The 13,962-nt window shown below is 46.8% G+C and overlaps 1 protein-coding gene across 10 annotated transcripts in view; it reads right to left on the bottom strand.

Moving 5' to 3' along the window:
• Positions 1-2,228: 2,228 nt before the first annotated feature.
• Positions 2,229-13,962, bottom strand: part of GRHL2 (grainyhead like transcription factor 2) — a 162,651-nt gene continuing 150,917 nt past the window's right edge. For all 10 annotated transcript variants that reach the window (XM_004476413.5, XM_004476414.5, XM_023584067.3 and 7 more), the window contains 2 exons: positions 7,431-7,495; positions 2,229-5,357 (listed from right to left, as the gene is read on the bottom strand). In XM_004476413.5, coding sequence (XP_004476470.1) covers positions 5,243-5,357; positions 7,431-7,495 — 180 coding nt within the window. In that variant the 3' untranslated portion in view covers positions 2,229-5,242. The remainder of the gene's footprint in view (positions 5,358-7,430; positions 7,496-13,962) is intronic.

Here is a 13,962-nt window from a genome sequence, read left to right as displayed (position 1 = left end):
ATTGGTTCTCTAGAAGAGAGGGTGAAAACACTTAAAAATGCTATGTAGCTTGGCTTGCGAAGCCTTATTAAGTACTCATAGGACACCATACATGCATAGACCGACAGATGGACAGACTTCCCTTCAAAATGTGTCTTTCCAACAGCTTTTAATCAGTTTACCCGTATCACATTGAGCACCCGATGGGGCTCAACAGAGTAAGTAGCACTCTACTCTTAGGGGACATGGGGGTGGGTGTCATTGGCAAAGAAATAGGAGAGCAAGCTCACAGCTCAGATGGGAACCTCTGTCCAGCACCTTGAAAAACAATCACAAAGGGATCTGCACCCACATCTGATGGCGAGCAGAAATCAAGTTCTTTCCTTAGTGTGGTGCCTGAGGGGATTTGCCGCCCAGACTTTAGTGCCCTTTCAACATCTCATCTCTCTTCTGCTGCTTCTGGCTGGTCCAAGGCTCACTGTCTTTCCTACAGGGCATGGATTTCAAGCTTAAACTGTGTACCCGTTTAAGAGGGACTCAGAGAAGCACAGGGATGAAGGACCCCTGAGGACTGGAAACCCACTCAGGGAATGTTTACATGTCAATGGAATGAATGAATGAATCTGGAATTAGAAACGTTTTGGGAGGAGGCTGGCTGTGGTGGCCATGGAGCCCCACCCCTAGCCCCCCAGCTCCTTATGAGAACCTGCTGTGGGATGCACAACTGCTCACTCTGAGTCCGTGCTCCCCTCAGGCTGCTACCCCAGACCAGGGCCACTAGAACTGGGCCATTCTGGCCCAAAGTGGGGTTCTTCCAATGGGCCATCTTTGCTCAGGGACTCCCTTCCCGCCTGGCTGAAACTTCCTCAGCACCTGCTGCAGGCTGAGGCTCTTCCCACCCAACCTTCTTCCCTCCCCTCCCTTCTTTAGCAGTTGTCACCCCTGTATTGGCAGTCTTCAGGCACCATCTACTTCTGCTCTTTTCTCCTTTCTCCTTCACAAGAATTTCCTCCAATAAATCTCCGGAACATCTTCTCCCATTTTAGTATCTGCTTCTTGTGGGACCTGTATTGACAATGACCATCCCCTTCCCCAATCCTGTAGGGCTCAGATACTTGAGTTGGCAACTTTCTTGAAGTGTGGCACAGGTTCGGTGACCTTTTCATCCACACTGCAAAGGTCTTAGGTTAACGGATTTGTATGCCTTAGAGCCGTGACTCTCCCAGGACAAATTCTATTATTGGCTGATAAAACCAGACCATTATCACTCTGCACGTTGCCTCCTTTGAGAACAAACTGTGTCTAACTTGCCTCTTTATCCCCAGCATCTGCAACTGAACTAAATTAATATAAAGAAAGGAAGACAAGAGCTGGTACTGGACACTGGCTTGCCAAGTCCAGGGAGCATTCACCACACCGCTGGCCCAACACTGCCACGGGGGAAGGGAGGGTCTGAGGGGAGATGAGGGAAACGACATCAGACCTCCTACTGTGGCTGTGTAAGCCCTCATCTCCCCCTGCCACCCTGCCCCCAGCCTCCTCTTCCTGCTCACAGGTTTAGGCATAGAAGCTGCTAGGGTGGGAGTTAGCTAAAGAAGTCTTCCAGAAGGCAAGTTTTTGGCCAAGATGTGCAAGTTGTAGACATGGGGTGAGATGTGGAAGAATGTAGAAATGCTAACTGTTTGGAACAGAGGAGCTCTTTGGAGATAATCACAGATGCTGATGAAAAGGGCATGTGAGGCTCAGCAGAGAGGTCACTGATGAAGCACCAACAGATACAGGAATAGTGCATCAAGGTGCTTGACCTTGAGTGGAGAGAGGAGGGGGCCTGTGGGTTCTAGGAAGACAACACTGGAGGGTGTGCTATGAGGTTTTAGCCTCTGTGTAGAGGTCGGCAGAGATGAACTAAGAAACCAGGGAGCTCGTGGGTGCTCGGGTGGAATGGGTGAGCCTGGGAAGGTGGAAGATCAGCAGTGAACAGCCAGAACCCAGTCCCCGCCGTGAGGTGGCCAAGAACGACCACCCTGTGAGGATGAAAGGACATGCTGACAGCCTCTGGATTTCCTCAGCCCCATCTCATGTAACCTTGGGGTGGGAGCACAACAAAGCAACCTTAAAAGGAAATGCCATCTCTCTTCAAGCCCAGGACCAAAGGTGCCCAGGCAAGACCAGAATGTTCCCACTCACAGCAGAGGCTGCTCCCCATCAGGCAATGAGCCCCAACGCCTCCTCGCCCAAAGCACCAGGCCTTTGTTTACTTTAATGTTATGAATATTTATTTTTTCTTCTTAAAAATGTACAAAAAATAAAATAACTGTATTTATAGATTCCCCCTCTCCCATTTACAAAACTATTAAGTTACATTTACCATTTTTTGTTTTAATGCGACAGCAAATTGTACATATATCAATCTCCCTTGCTTGTCTTTAAGAAAGGGCCATTCATAGAATTTGGCACAAACCCTCTATTTCTGTTGCATTTTTAGAGTTTTAAATAAGAAGGAACTTACTTCACGCTTCTAAAGTTTCTGGGCTGGAACATGCCTTCCCCTTTTAGAAGCCAATTCCAAGGTGATATCCAACTGCCTTTTTCAGTGAGTCTCAATTTCCAAACACCTGTAACGTCTAAACAATCTGGAGATATGTAAGAAAAACACCTGCTTCATATGTCCCTCACTTTTCACGGCTACAAGAAAGTTTATTTACGTGTGACTAGTTTAAGGGACAAAACAGAAAGAGAAGGCAGGTTTTCCTATCTTTCTGGAGTCTTTTTGCTCAAGAAATGCTGCACGAGAGGATTTGTCAAAGCTCTGCTAACACACAGCGAAGGGCACATGAGAGGTAAGCCACGGGAGCTCCGAGGATGCGGAAGGGTGTGGTAAAGACAGGGTGGGCCTGGAGAGAGGTTTCACGCAGCATCTCCCTCTGGTGGCACTGGCCTTCCATGCTTTGAGCTGGCAATGGCCATCACAGTGACTGCTCAGGGACTTAGGCCAAATGCAAAAGCACCTCAGATTTATCCTCTGCTTTAGGGCAGGCCCAGCAAACCATTTTCCATTTTCCAAAGAGGCTAGGAAGAGAAGAGTTGGGAGCGCATGTCAGGCTACCCGAAGTTTTGTATGTGCTCCCCTCCTCTGGAGCCCCAGCCCAATCTTACCTGCCACCACGTGTGTCAACCGTATTTGCCACCATTTCTACCTGAAGGAGTGTGGGAAGTGCATAGTACAGCATGTATTTCCAACACTGAATTTACCCATCTTAGAGCAAAGCCCCAGTGGGATGCAGGATGGAGCCTGAGCTGCCAGTCCAGGGCGTGCAGTCACAGAGCAGAGGAGGAGGGACAGACTGGAGCAGAGCTGATTCCAGGAAGCACAGGGACGGGTGGCATGCCCAGAGGACGCACTGAAAGGAGGCCCTGCCACTACTCAGAGACCTTTCAGGGCACAGCAATTGCTCTCCTCTCCACTAATTTCCTCTGCACGTCAAGGAGAAGCAGCCGGGCTGCAGCAGCCTGTCCATCCTGCTCTGGGCCTTAGGGGCAGAAGAGGTGGAGGGGGCAGGGACCCCTGAGAGAGGAGGCCTCCAGCTAAGACATCAAAGTGCTTTGCAAACAAATTTGGACCCTCACCTAGAACCTGCCCCAGATCCGAGGCCCCGCGCAGGGGGATGTGCCAGGCTACCCACAAGCCAGTGCTTTAGCCCTCAAGGGTAAACACGAACCCCTAGACCACCGACCTGTCCTCTCAAAGAGAACAGAGGCCCACACAGTTCATGATTTCACATGTTTGTTCCAGGAAGCGTTTCTTCTCTCCATCTCCTGGGGCACAGAAAGGGTATATCAGGCCCTTTCTCCCAGTCCACCTCCTGAGGCTGGTTCCAAAAGAGCCGGGGCCCCTGGGCCATTCTCACCCACTCGGCATCCAGCGCCCAGGGGCAGAGGCAGCTAATCCCTCCCTCTTGGACGCCTCTGGCAGGAGCAGCCCAGGAGGAAGCCGAAGCCCGCGGGTTCAGAGCTGAGCCACTGGCACCACTCTCAGTGCTGCAGTTGGGCTGAAGGGGCCACTTGAGATGAAGAACGTACTTGTAAACTGTGAGGCACCACGTGGCGTCCAGGATTCTCACCATTGCCAAGGAGTCCTCCAGGAGGCCCCAGCAGCAGGGCCCTGATGGCAAAATTTCCAAGTCTCTCCGGAAGGCTCAGGCAGTGGCCAGTGCCAAAGCTGGAGGAGGAGCCAGGCCCTCAGACAGCATGACCTTTCCCACGAGATAGCTCAGAGCAAAGGTCAAGCACAGCACATCGCCAAGAGGTGCATCAGGTGGCCTTGAGGGCAAGCCGTGGTCATGGAGGAAGAAAGGGGGCTCTCTCCGGGGACAGGGATGAGTCCCAGGGGGTACCTCCTGGAAAGTCTGTCTTGGCACCTGCCACAGTCACCCGACACCCCAAAGGCCACTTCCCTAGCCCTGTGTGCTTCCTGAACACAGCCGAGGCTGAAACCTCTTGTAGAAAGGGAGAGCAGTCTCAAGGTATGTGCCTCCCCTAGGACGGTGGCAGTAAACATGCCCACATACCATAGGTCAAATATATTATTGCAATATTATAAACATTATGTACATAAGAGTCAGGCATACATTCTTTGTTACTTACTAATTACACTGCAGCTGACTGTCTTCCTGTGCAAGTCCTGGCGGCCACTTGCTGGGTACCCCTGGAGGTATTTAGCAAGATGCACATCCCCAGAGCAAGCGAAGGGTTTTGCTGGTAAAGGAGGCATCTACCTCTCACCCCACCTGTGACTCCTGCCCCAAGAAGCAGCTTGTTTTGTCCAGCCACTCAAGAGATATGAGAAACAAGAGATGGGAGAAACAAGTAATGCAACTTTTCAGGCTCCTTGGGATGAACTGGCTGCATTTCCTTTGCAGGGGAGGGCTCTGGATGACCTCACTTGGAGCCAGCGGCAACCTGCAGAGTCCAGGTGGGCCTGGACCTCAGGCTCTGGGAAAAGGCGGACAATAAATAAGGATCCAATGGGCCCAAGGCACCTTTCTGAGGGGCTCGGGCTTCAGCTCCACGGGCAGTCCCATGATGGGTGGGCCAAATACACTGACAATAAAGAGGCTGCATTCCTTGCCTCGTTCCCCAGCGCAGTCTTGTAACAGCAGTTGAGAGATGGGTGAGATGGGTCTGCGGGTCCGGGGCAGGGCCTCTGTCTCTCCCAGGGATGGTGGAACCAGAGCTCCTGCCGAGGGGATGCCGGGCCTGGGGCTCAGATTTCCATGAGTGTGATCTTGAAGCCTTCCATCATGCTCTCCATGTTGAGGATGAAGGTATCCTCGTTGGAATAGTGCTCGATGATGTTGTCGTCCATGTTCACCAAGATGCTGTCATGTGGGGGTGGGGGGCAAAAAGCAAAGACTGCCATGAACAGTGTGCATCAGTGCTCACGGCAGGCTGCAGGCTGGTGGAGCTCTGCCACGCTTTTGCAGCAGAGGCTGGGAGAGGTGGAGGAGAAAGGAGACAAGGCAGGCAAGGAAAACACTCATTCTATTTATTTTTTCCCTCAGATAACATTTTGAGGAAAGCGGAGAGACTAACAGCAAAGCCCAATTTCTCAGAACTAACCCCATGACTCCTTATTTCACAGGGCTCCAGCAATCATTCAGCCCAACCTCCCTGCTTTACAGATTAGCAACCTGGGGCCTCGACACATTAGCCAAGCCCGAAATCCCAAAGAGTTAGTAACAGAGCCATGACCTAACTACTCAGGCTCCCTAACTCTTTACCTTAAACTGTATTGCCTCTTGAAAATGCACTTTTTAAAAGTGCTCCATTCTTAGGGGGAAGCCCCATAACTGCAGATACCCTTTGTTGAAAACATAGGTGTGTAGAGACCGTATATTTCATCTTCATAGCAACCTTGAAGAGAGGTGTTATCACCGTTTTTTGCAAGTGAGAAAACTGAGCTCCAAGAGGTTACATCGTTTACCCAAGCTCATTCAGCCGACATCTGGCTGGGCTAGGTTTTGGAACTAGTTTTGCTTCACTCTGAATCTCTTACTTTACCATGTTACCTACTCCTTGGCTCCTTGGCTAACTCTACTGTCAGCGTTGTTGTTTTTTGTTTGTTTTCCTTAACAAACAAAATTCCTAGGGTCTATTCAGTGATTTATAACGCCTTGAACACAATCCCATTATTTGAAGTCAGACAGATTCTGGTGTGAAAATGACTATCATTTTATAGCTATGTATCTGTGGGCAGGTTTAGCCTGTAAGAGCCAGTTTATTCTTCTGCAGAAAATAAGGATAAAGCCCTTCTTTTTAGGGTTGTTGGTAGGAGTAAAGATTTTCACACAGGGTCTGACAGCACTCAATGAAAGTGCAATGTTAGCATTATTGGTATACATGCCTGCACTAAGACTTCTGCTCAGTGGTGAGACCCTGAGATACTGTTCAGGTCTCACCACAAAAGAATACACCTCGCCTACTGCGTTGACCTTGAAAAGAAATTGTAATAAGCATTTTAGCAAGCTTTCCAACAAGGCTGAAGAGGAAAGGGCTTCAACGGAGAGACTCCATTACTCAGAAAACCTAAGCATCCTGAATAATCAGTTTCCTTTATGAAAGAAGCCCAGAGAAGAGTTTAAGGACCCATTTTGTTTTGTTTTGTTGGAAAATTGCTCTAGAAGCTAACTCAACAGAGACCCTCTCCTGGCACTAAATCTAGCTCTTGTAGCTGCTACTCTCAGAACCTTATTCACAGGAGGTCCTAAAAGGGACCTGAAGGTGGCAGATAGCAGATGGGGGTGCTAAGCTCTGTGGAGGACAGACCTGGGCTCTCATCTGGTTCTTCTACTACAAAATGTTTACCCTTCCTCTAGGTGAGTTTCCTCATGAGTAAATTAGAGATAATAGTAGAATCTACTAATACCTCATAGAGTGGAGAGAAGTAAATAGAGTGGTGCATATAAAGCACTTACCAAGTGGCCCAGAACCCAGAGAATAAGAAGGCCCAAAGATCATTTAAGATTATTTTGTTAATAATTACCTTATTAATAATTATACCCTGTGCCCTTTTTATTCTTATGGTGCCACCCTGAAATCAACCCCAAGAGCAGTTACATGCTTTCCTATAAACCTCACTCTCTGCAGAGGGATGGTTTTGCCATTCTCCTCTCTGTCCTCACTTCCTCCAGACCCCTTTATTCCATCTGCTAATCCTGTCCTTGGAATAGGGCATATCTGCAGACATCATGCCAAGGCACATCCTTCCTCCCTCCCTCATGGAAGACTTTCAAAATGCACTGCACTTCCATGTTGTTCTGCAATTCTTTGGAAGCATGACACATAACTTCTACATATTAAAGGTGGATGACAACTGAAAAAGGCAGTCACCATCTTTTTTTTTTATGTAGACAAGTGATTTAGAAGTAAATTTAAGTTCAGTTCTTTCTTACCCTTTTTTGCTTTTCTTATAAAGTTTTGCAATCTTCTCCACTGGAAGCCCATATTTCTCAGATATCTGTAACAGCAAAAACAGAAAGGCTGGTGGGTGTGGCAGGAGAGACCAAGTGAAGCAAGAAAGACATCACATTCTAATTTCACTCTCTTGGAGCCTCTTCTGACGCCAGTGCTTTTCATTCATGCATTAGTTACTCAAAGTGCCTCATTGAGAGGCTCGGCCTTCAGACAAACCTTAAATCTTTCAACAGAAGAGTTAGCCACATGGGAATCTGGTCTATGATAACAGCAGCATTTAAAATCAGCCAACCATGCGCAGTGCTGATGCGCGCAAAGGAGTGCCCTGCCACGAAGGGGTGTCCCCCGCGTAGGGGAGCCCCACGCGCAAGGAGTGCGCCCCATAAGGAGAGCTACCCAGCGCGAAAGAAAGTGCAGCCTGCCCAGGAATGGCGCCGCACACACTTCCCATGCCGCTGAGGACAACAGAAGCGGATAAAGAAACAAGACGCAGCAAAAAGACACAGAGAACGGACAACCGGGGGGGGGGGGGTGTTAAATAAATAAATAAATCTTAAAAAAAAATAAAATAAAATAAATCAGCCAGAAAAAGATGAACTCCATTCATGATATTGGATTAGAGGGAAAAAATTAGAAGTTAGGCTGGATGCCTTCACCACTCTTCACACCAAAACAAATTTGAGGCAGATCAAAGATTTACATGTGAAAGATGAAACCACAAAAGGATAAGAAAAAAAACACAAGTCACAAAAGTACAAGACAAAAAACACACAAAATGAAGAAGCAATTAAAGGGAAAAATACAATTGGTCAATAATCATCTCAAAAATGCACCTCCTTGTGACTATAACAAATGCAAAAATAAAAATAAAAATAAAAAGTTTTTAAAAGGAGTGATAAAATTAATATTAGACAAGATAAAATTTAAGGTTGATAAGAGTGTTACGTAATAATTTAGAGCATAATTTATGAAAAAAGCATAGCAATTATAAAACTTTATGCATTCACAAAATAGCACTTAAGCAAACATTATTATTACAGATGTAGAGAAAAGTTGATAAAAGAATATATAGTTGCAGTGGAGACTTCCATAAACTCTTTTAGAATTGGATAAATGTAGTAGATAAAAAGAACAGTTGAAAAATATAATCAATATACTTGATTTAATATTATCTACATACTTGGAAATATTCCTACATACCTTTGGCAATATAGCAGTTCATTATCTCTCCTCAGAAACTCAAATTCTTTTAACAACCATTTGGGAGCATGCCATGTTATAGCTGTCAAAATAAACCCTATCAAATTTCTATCAAATTTCAGGAAATGGTCGTGGCTCAACCAATTGGGCGCCCATCTACCACATAGGAGGTCCAGGGTGATGCCCAGGGCCTCCTGGTGAGGACAAGCTGGCCCACACAGTGAGCCGAGCCACGTGGAATGCCAGCCCACGCAGGACTGTGGCCCTGCACAGGAGTGCTGTCCTGCAAGGGAATGCTGCCTGGGGCAGCAAAGCTGCCCCGTGCAGGAGTGCTGGCCAATGTGGAGAGCTGGCACAGCAAGATGACGCAACAAGAGACAGAGGAGAGAAACAAAGAAGACATAGCAGAACAGGGAGATGAGGTGGTACAGGAGAGTTAATTGCCTCTCTCCCACTCCGCAAGGTCCCAGATCCTGGAGCCATGAAATGAGAATACAAGCAGATGCAGAGGAACACACAGTGAATGGACACAGAGAGCAGACAACAGGGGGAACGAGGCGGGGGAGGGGGGAGGAGAGAAATAAATAAAAAGAAATCTTAAAAAAAAATTTCTATCAAATTTCTTTGATCATCTTCATTCTATTTCCATATCTCGTGAGCTTCTCTGATAATGTAGGGTTGGCACAGCTTTGTCATCTCTCCCCAAAGCTCAACACAATCTCCCATTGGAAGAATTTATACTTCCTTCTCTTTTTTTCCCCTACTTAGCACCCACACTATTTGCCATGTCACCTGGGTTCTATACTCGAACATGCAAAATAAGAGAGGGAATGTCAAGATTAGCTGGCTTGGCACCCTAAAGCCTTGCTGAAGTGATGAAAGGAGGAGGATCTAAGTGTGGCCAATTCCAGGTGTGACCCAGGAGTGAGCTCGCCCCCTTCCCACTGCCTGGGACTCTACAGCATGCTCAGTTAACAGAGCCGGTACAAGAAGAAAATGCTTGAGGAACAATCTACATCAGCATTATTTCTGGGGATGACATTTCCTCAACTTGGTCCAAACCAAGACTCACAAGCTGAGGTCAACAGATGCCTGAAGAGTGAGTGCATGAACTGGGATTGGGAAAATATGCAGCTTTATATCTTGAACAGGAATTTAGTGTTTTCTTCTATTAAGAAGATTCATTAATATTTACAGTACCTGTGTCTTTCTTACCAGTAGAAATCACAGGTATTTTCATGGCATTTTAGATTTACTGCAGATATCTCAAAATATCAATTACACTTATCACACTTCAAAATTACGGTGGTCACCAGTAGATCATATTTAATGCAAAAACAAGCATATGTACTCCTATTTACAAATGCGCTTTTTATTACTTTGATGAATGCATATCAATGTAATTGGGTTCCTTTGTAATCCTATGTATTTTATTTCATACATTTAAAAACAGTATTCTGAAAAGGGTCCACAGATTTTACCAGACTGCAAAAGACATCCATAGCATGAAAAGGTAAAAACTTCTGATAAGGATTCTTTTCTGTAGGCAAGTGCTTGTTTTCTACTTGGAGGTCATGGAATTATGTTATTTGTACCTAATTAAGGATCATTCTGAACTTGTTTGACCTACAAGAGCTGGATTTTTGAACTTTGGTTATCATCAATTGTGACTTTTTTTAACAAGCTGGGGGTGGGGAATAAAACCAAAAGTAGAAATAAAATAAGAACTTTTTCTGGAAGCCTTTTTCTGCTTAACATCAACAGACCCACAGGGAAGCAGACTTGGCCCAGTGGGTAGGGCGTCTGTCTACCACATGGGAGGTCCGCGGTTCAAACCCCAGGCCTCCTTGACCGGTGTGGAGCTGGCCCTTGCGCAATGCTGATGTGCGCAAGGAGTGCCATGCCACGCAGGGGTGTCCCCTGCATAGGGGAGCCCCACGCACAACGAGTGCGCCCCATAAGGAGAGCCGCCCAGCATGAAAGAAAGTGCAGCCTGCCCAGGAATGGCACCACACACACTGAGAACTGATGCAGCAAATGGGGAAACGGACTTGGCCCAGTGGTTAGGGCATCCGTCTACCACATGGGAGGTCCGTGGTTCAAACCCCGGGCCTCCTTGCTCCGTGTGGAGCTGGCCCATGCGCAGTGCTGATGCGCGCAAGGAGTGCCCTGCCACGCAGGGGTGTCCCCTGCGTAGGGGAGCCCCACGCGCAAGGAGTGTGCCCCGTAAGGAAAGCTGCCCAGCGCGAAAGAAAGTGCAGCCTGCCCAGGAATGGCGCCGCACACACTTCCCGTGCCGCTGACGACAACAGAAGCGGACAAAGAAACAAGACGCAGCAAATAGACACAGAACAGACAACCGGGGGAGGGGGTAGAATTAAATAAATAAATAAATCTTTTAAAAAAAAAAAAAAAGATGACTCAACAAAAAAAGAAACACAGATTCCCGTGCCGCTGACAACAGCAGAAGCGGACAAAAAGAAGAACATGTAGCAAATGGATACAGAGAACAGACAACGGGGGTGGGGGCGGGGGGAGAGAAATATAAAATAAATAAATCTTTAAAAAAACAAAACAAAACAGACCCACATCTGTTGTTACTTCCTCTTAGAAAAAGAGAGGTGAATCTGATTCTTGGGTCTTCTCTTTTCAGGGGCATGACTCTCAGCTCCCCAAAGCACAAATGAACATACCCTGGTTCACAAATCAATTGATGAGAGTCAGAATTAGACAAGAGTCATAAAACTTGCACAATTTCATTTTCTACTTGGATCTTCTGGGAGTAGCAGCATCGGCATCAGTAACTAGCATTCATTGAGTGCAAGGTACTGTTCTGAGGGCTCTGCAGCTATTAACTTACTAAATCCTCACATCAGTACACGCGGTAGTTACTATTAGGAGCCCCATTACACAGACTGAGACTGAGGCTCAGGGGCATTAAATAACTTGCCCAGGGTCTCTCAGCTAGTAAGCAGCAGAACCAGGATACGGAAGTAAGAACCTGGCAGTCTGGTTTCAGATTCTGAATTCTTAAAGAAAACAGGGCTATGTTGAGACAGTGAGGAAGGAGAGTCATCCAGCACTGGACCCCTTCCATTACCCAGGAGCAAGGGCAAAGCTGAAACAAGCCAAAGCCCAGCCTCAGTGCAACCTGCAAACGCAAAGGCAGCTTGATAACATGTCACACCCAGATGGTAGCCTCTCGCGCTGTGCCAGGCAGGGAGGTGTGCTTTGCCACATTCAGAACCCTGGAAAGAAGTGAACCTGTGCAGGATGTTATGTGGAGGAAGCTAGCCATCTGTCCAGGGTTACAGGATTCCTTCTGCCGAGATGCTGGGTGAGATCACACACAGCCCTCCCTTCTATGCAAGGAAAACAAATATCAGAATGGAGGGATTGGGGTGCTTGATTTTTTCCCTTTGAACTTTTCGAGTTCTCTGAAAAGGGCATAAATTTTATTATTTTTAAAATTATTAATATTTTTAAAGACCTAAAGACTTCTTTGGGGCGGCGGACTTGGCCCAGCAGTTAGGGCATCCGTCTACCACATGGGAGGTCCGCGGTTCAAACCCCAGGCCTCCTTGACCCATGTGGAGCTGGCCCATGCGCAGTGCTGATGCGCTCAAGGAGTGCCCTGCCACACAGGGGTGTCCCCTGCGTAGTGGGAGCCCCACGCACAAGGAGTGCGCCCCGTAAGGAGAACCACCCAGCGTGAAGGAAAGTGCAGCCTGCCCAGGAATGGTGCTGCACTCGTGGGGAGCTGACACAACAAGATGACACAACAAAGAGAAACACAGATTCCCATTCTGACAACAACAGAAGTGGACAAAGAAGATGCAGCAAAAAGACACAGAGAACAGACAACTGGGGTGGGGAGGGGAAGGGGAGAGAAATAAATAAATAAATAGATCTTAAAAAAATAAAAAGACTTCTTTGACACCCAAGAGGATCCTAGCTCAGGGTTATGGCTCATCAATATGCTGTTGTTGTCTGAGGGTCTGTAATTTTCTTTACTTTTCCTTAGTGGAAAGTTCTCTCTGCCTGGAAACCTTAGGAGTATGTTAGGCAGAGCTTGAGGATTCCCACGGGATTTAACCAATGTAGGACTGTCTGTCTTCTCTAGAGGCATCCAATGGAACTGCTTGCTCTGGAAGTCTACTTTCCTTTGGAGTTATAAACTGTTCTGGGTGGGCTTTAAGAAGTGCATCTAGAAATCAGGGACTCTTCCTTACAAACACTTCCTAGGGAGCTGCATCTGATCGGTCAAGAGCATCAGGGAGGATGAACTTCATCTCTATCCATGAGCTACTCAGGTGACTCAGGTGGCTAGAGGTGATGCTGCTGAGGCCATGAACAACTTTTTCTTATATGCATCGGCTAGCCTCCTTGAATGAACATCCTCATCCCTTTCTCTAGGCCCTTTGGCTGTGAATGATACCAATCTGACATCCTAATCCCACCCAGTTATAGCCATGATAAGTGGCTATACATAAATACATTAACATGTGCTACTCTAAGTTCCATGCATACTAACTTATTTAATCCCCACACCAACTCTATATTTGATAGATATTATTCTTTTCATTTCAGAAATGATGAAACTAGAATATAGAGTGGTAGAGTAACTTGCCCAAGGTCACACTGCTTGTAAGTGACAGGGCCAGGATGTGAACCCAGGCTGCTGTCTGACTGTGTGTGACCAACCATTACACACACTACTAAGTCCCTGGTGGCTTATGATTGCCTCATCTTCTTTCCTTTAGTTGCTATGAGCTATTTCTTCTTTTTTAAGTAGCTTCATGTGTGGACATCTCTCCAATTAACTTAAGTTGCTCAAGGGGTGGGATGGAACTCAAAAGAACTGAAACCTAATCTGCTCTGCTACTCCACAGAGCTTTTCAACCTTGGGCCTCAGTTTCCAAATCAGTAAAATGGTGATGATGGTATTTATGCTGTCAAGATCACAAGGATATTGTGAAGATGCCTGTTTTGTAGTTTAGAGTATATCACATGCAGTGCCTGTAAAACTGGCCTACCCACAGCATTGAGTATGGAAGTATATCTACAGCAGATGCTCACGCCAGTCATCTTGAGTTTTAAGCTCAAGGCCCTGAGGTACACAGCCTTCAAGTGACAAAACTCCTCCCCTCATGAGCCTTACATTCTATTGGGGAAGAGAACAATAAATGCTTAACAGATATTAAAGATGTTGAATATAATAGTGCTATGAAGTAAAACAAAGCAGGGGAAGGAGATAGAGAGTGATGGAGATCCTATCTATGTAGATGGTTGGGGAAGGCCCATCTGGAA

This window comes from Dasypus novemcinctus, chromosome 14 (assembly GCF_030445035.2).
Source record: "Dasypus novemcinctus isolate mDasNov1 chromosome 14, mDasNov1.1.hap2, whole genome shotgun sequence".
Taxonomy (NCBI): Eukaryota; Metazoa; Chordata; class Mammalia; order Cingulata; family Dasypodidae; genus Dasypus; species Dasypus novemcinctus.
The sequence above is the reverse complement of the archived record's forward strand: the minus strand, read 5'-3'. Positions and strand labels throughout refer to the sequence as shown.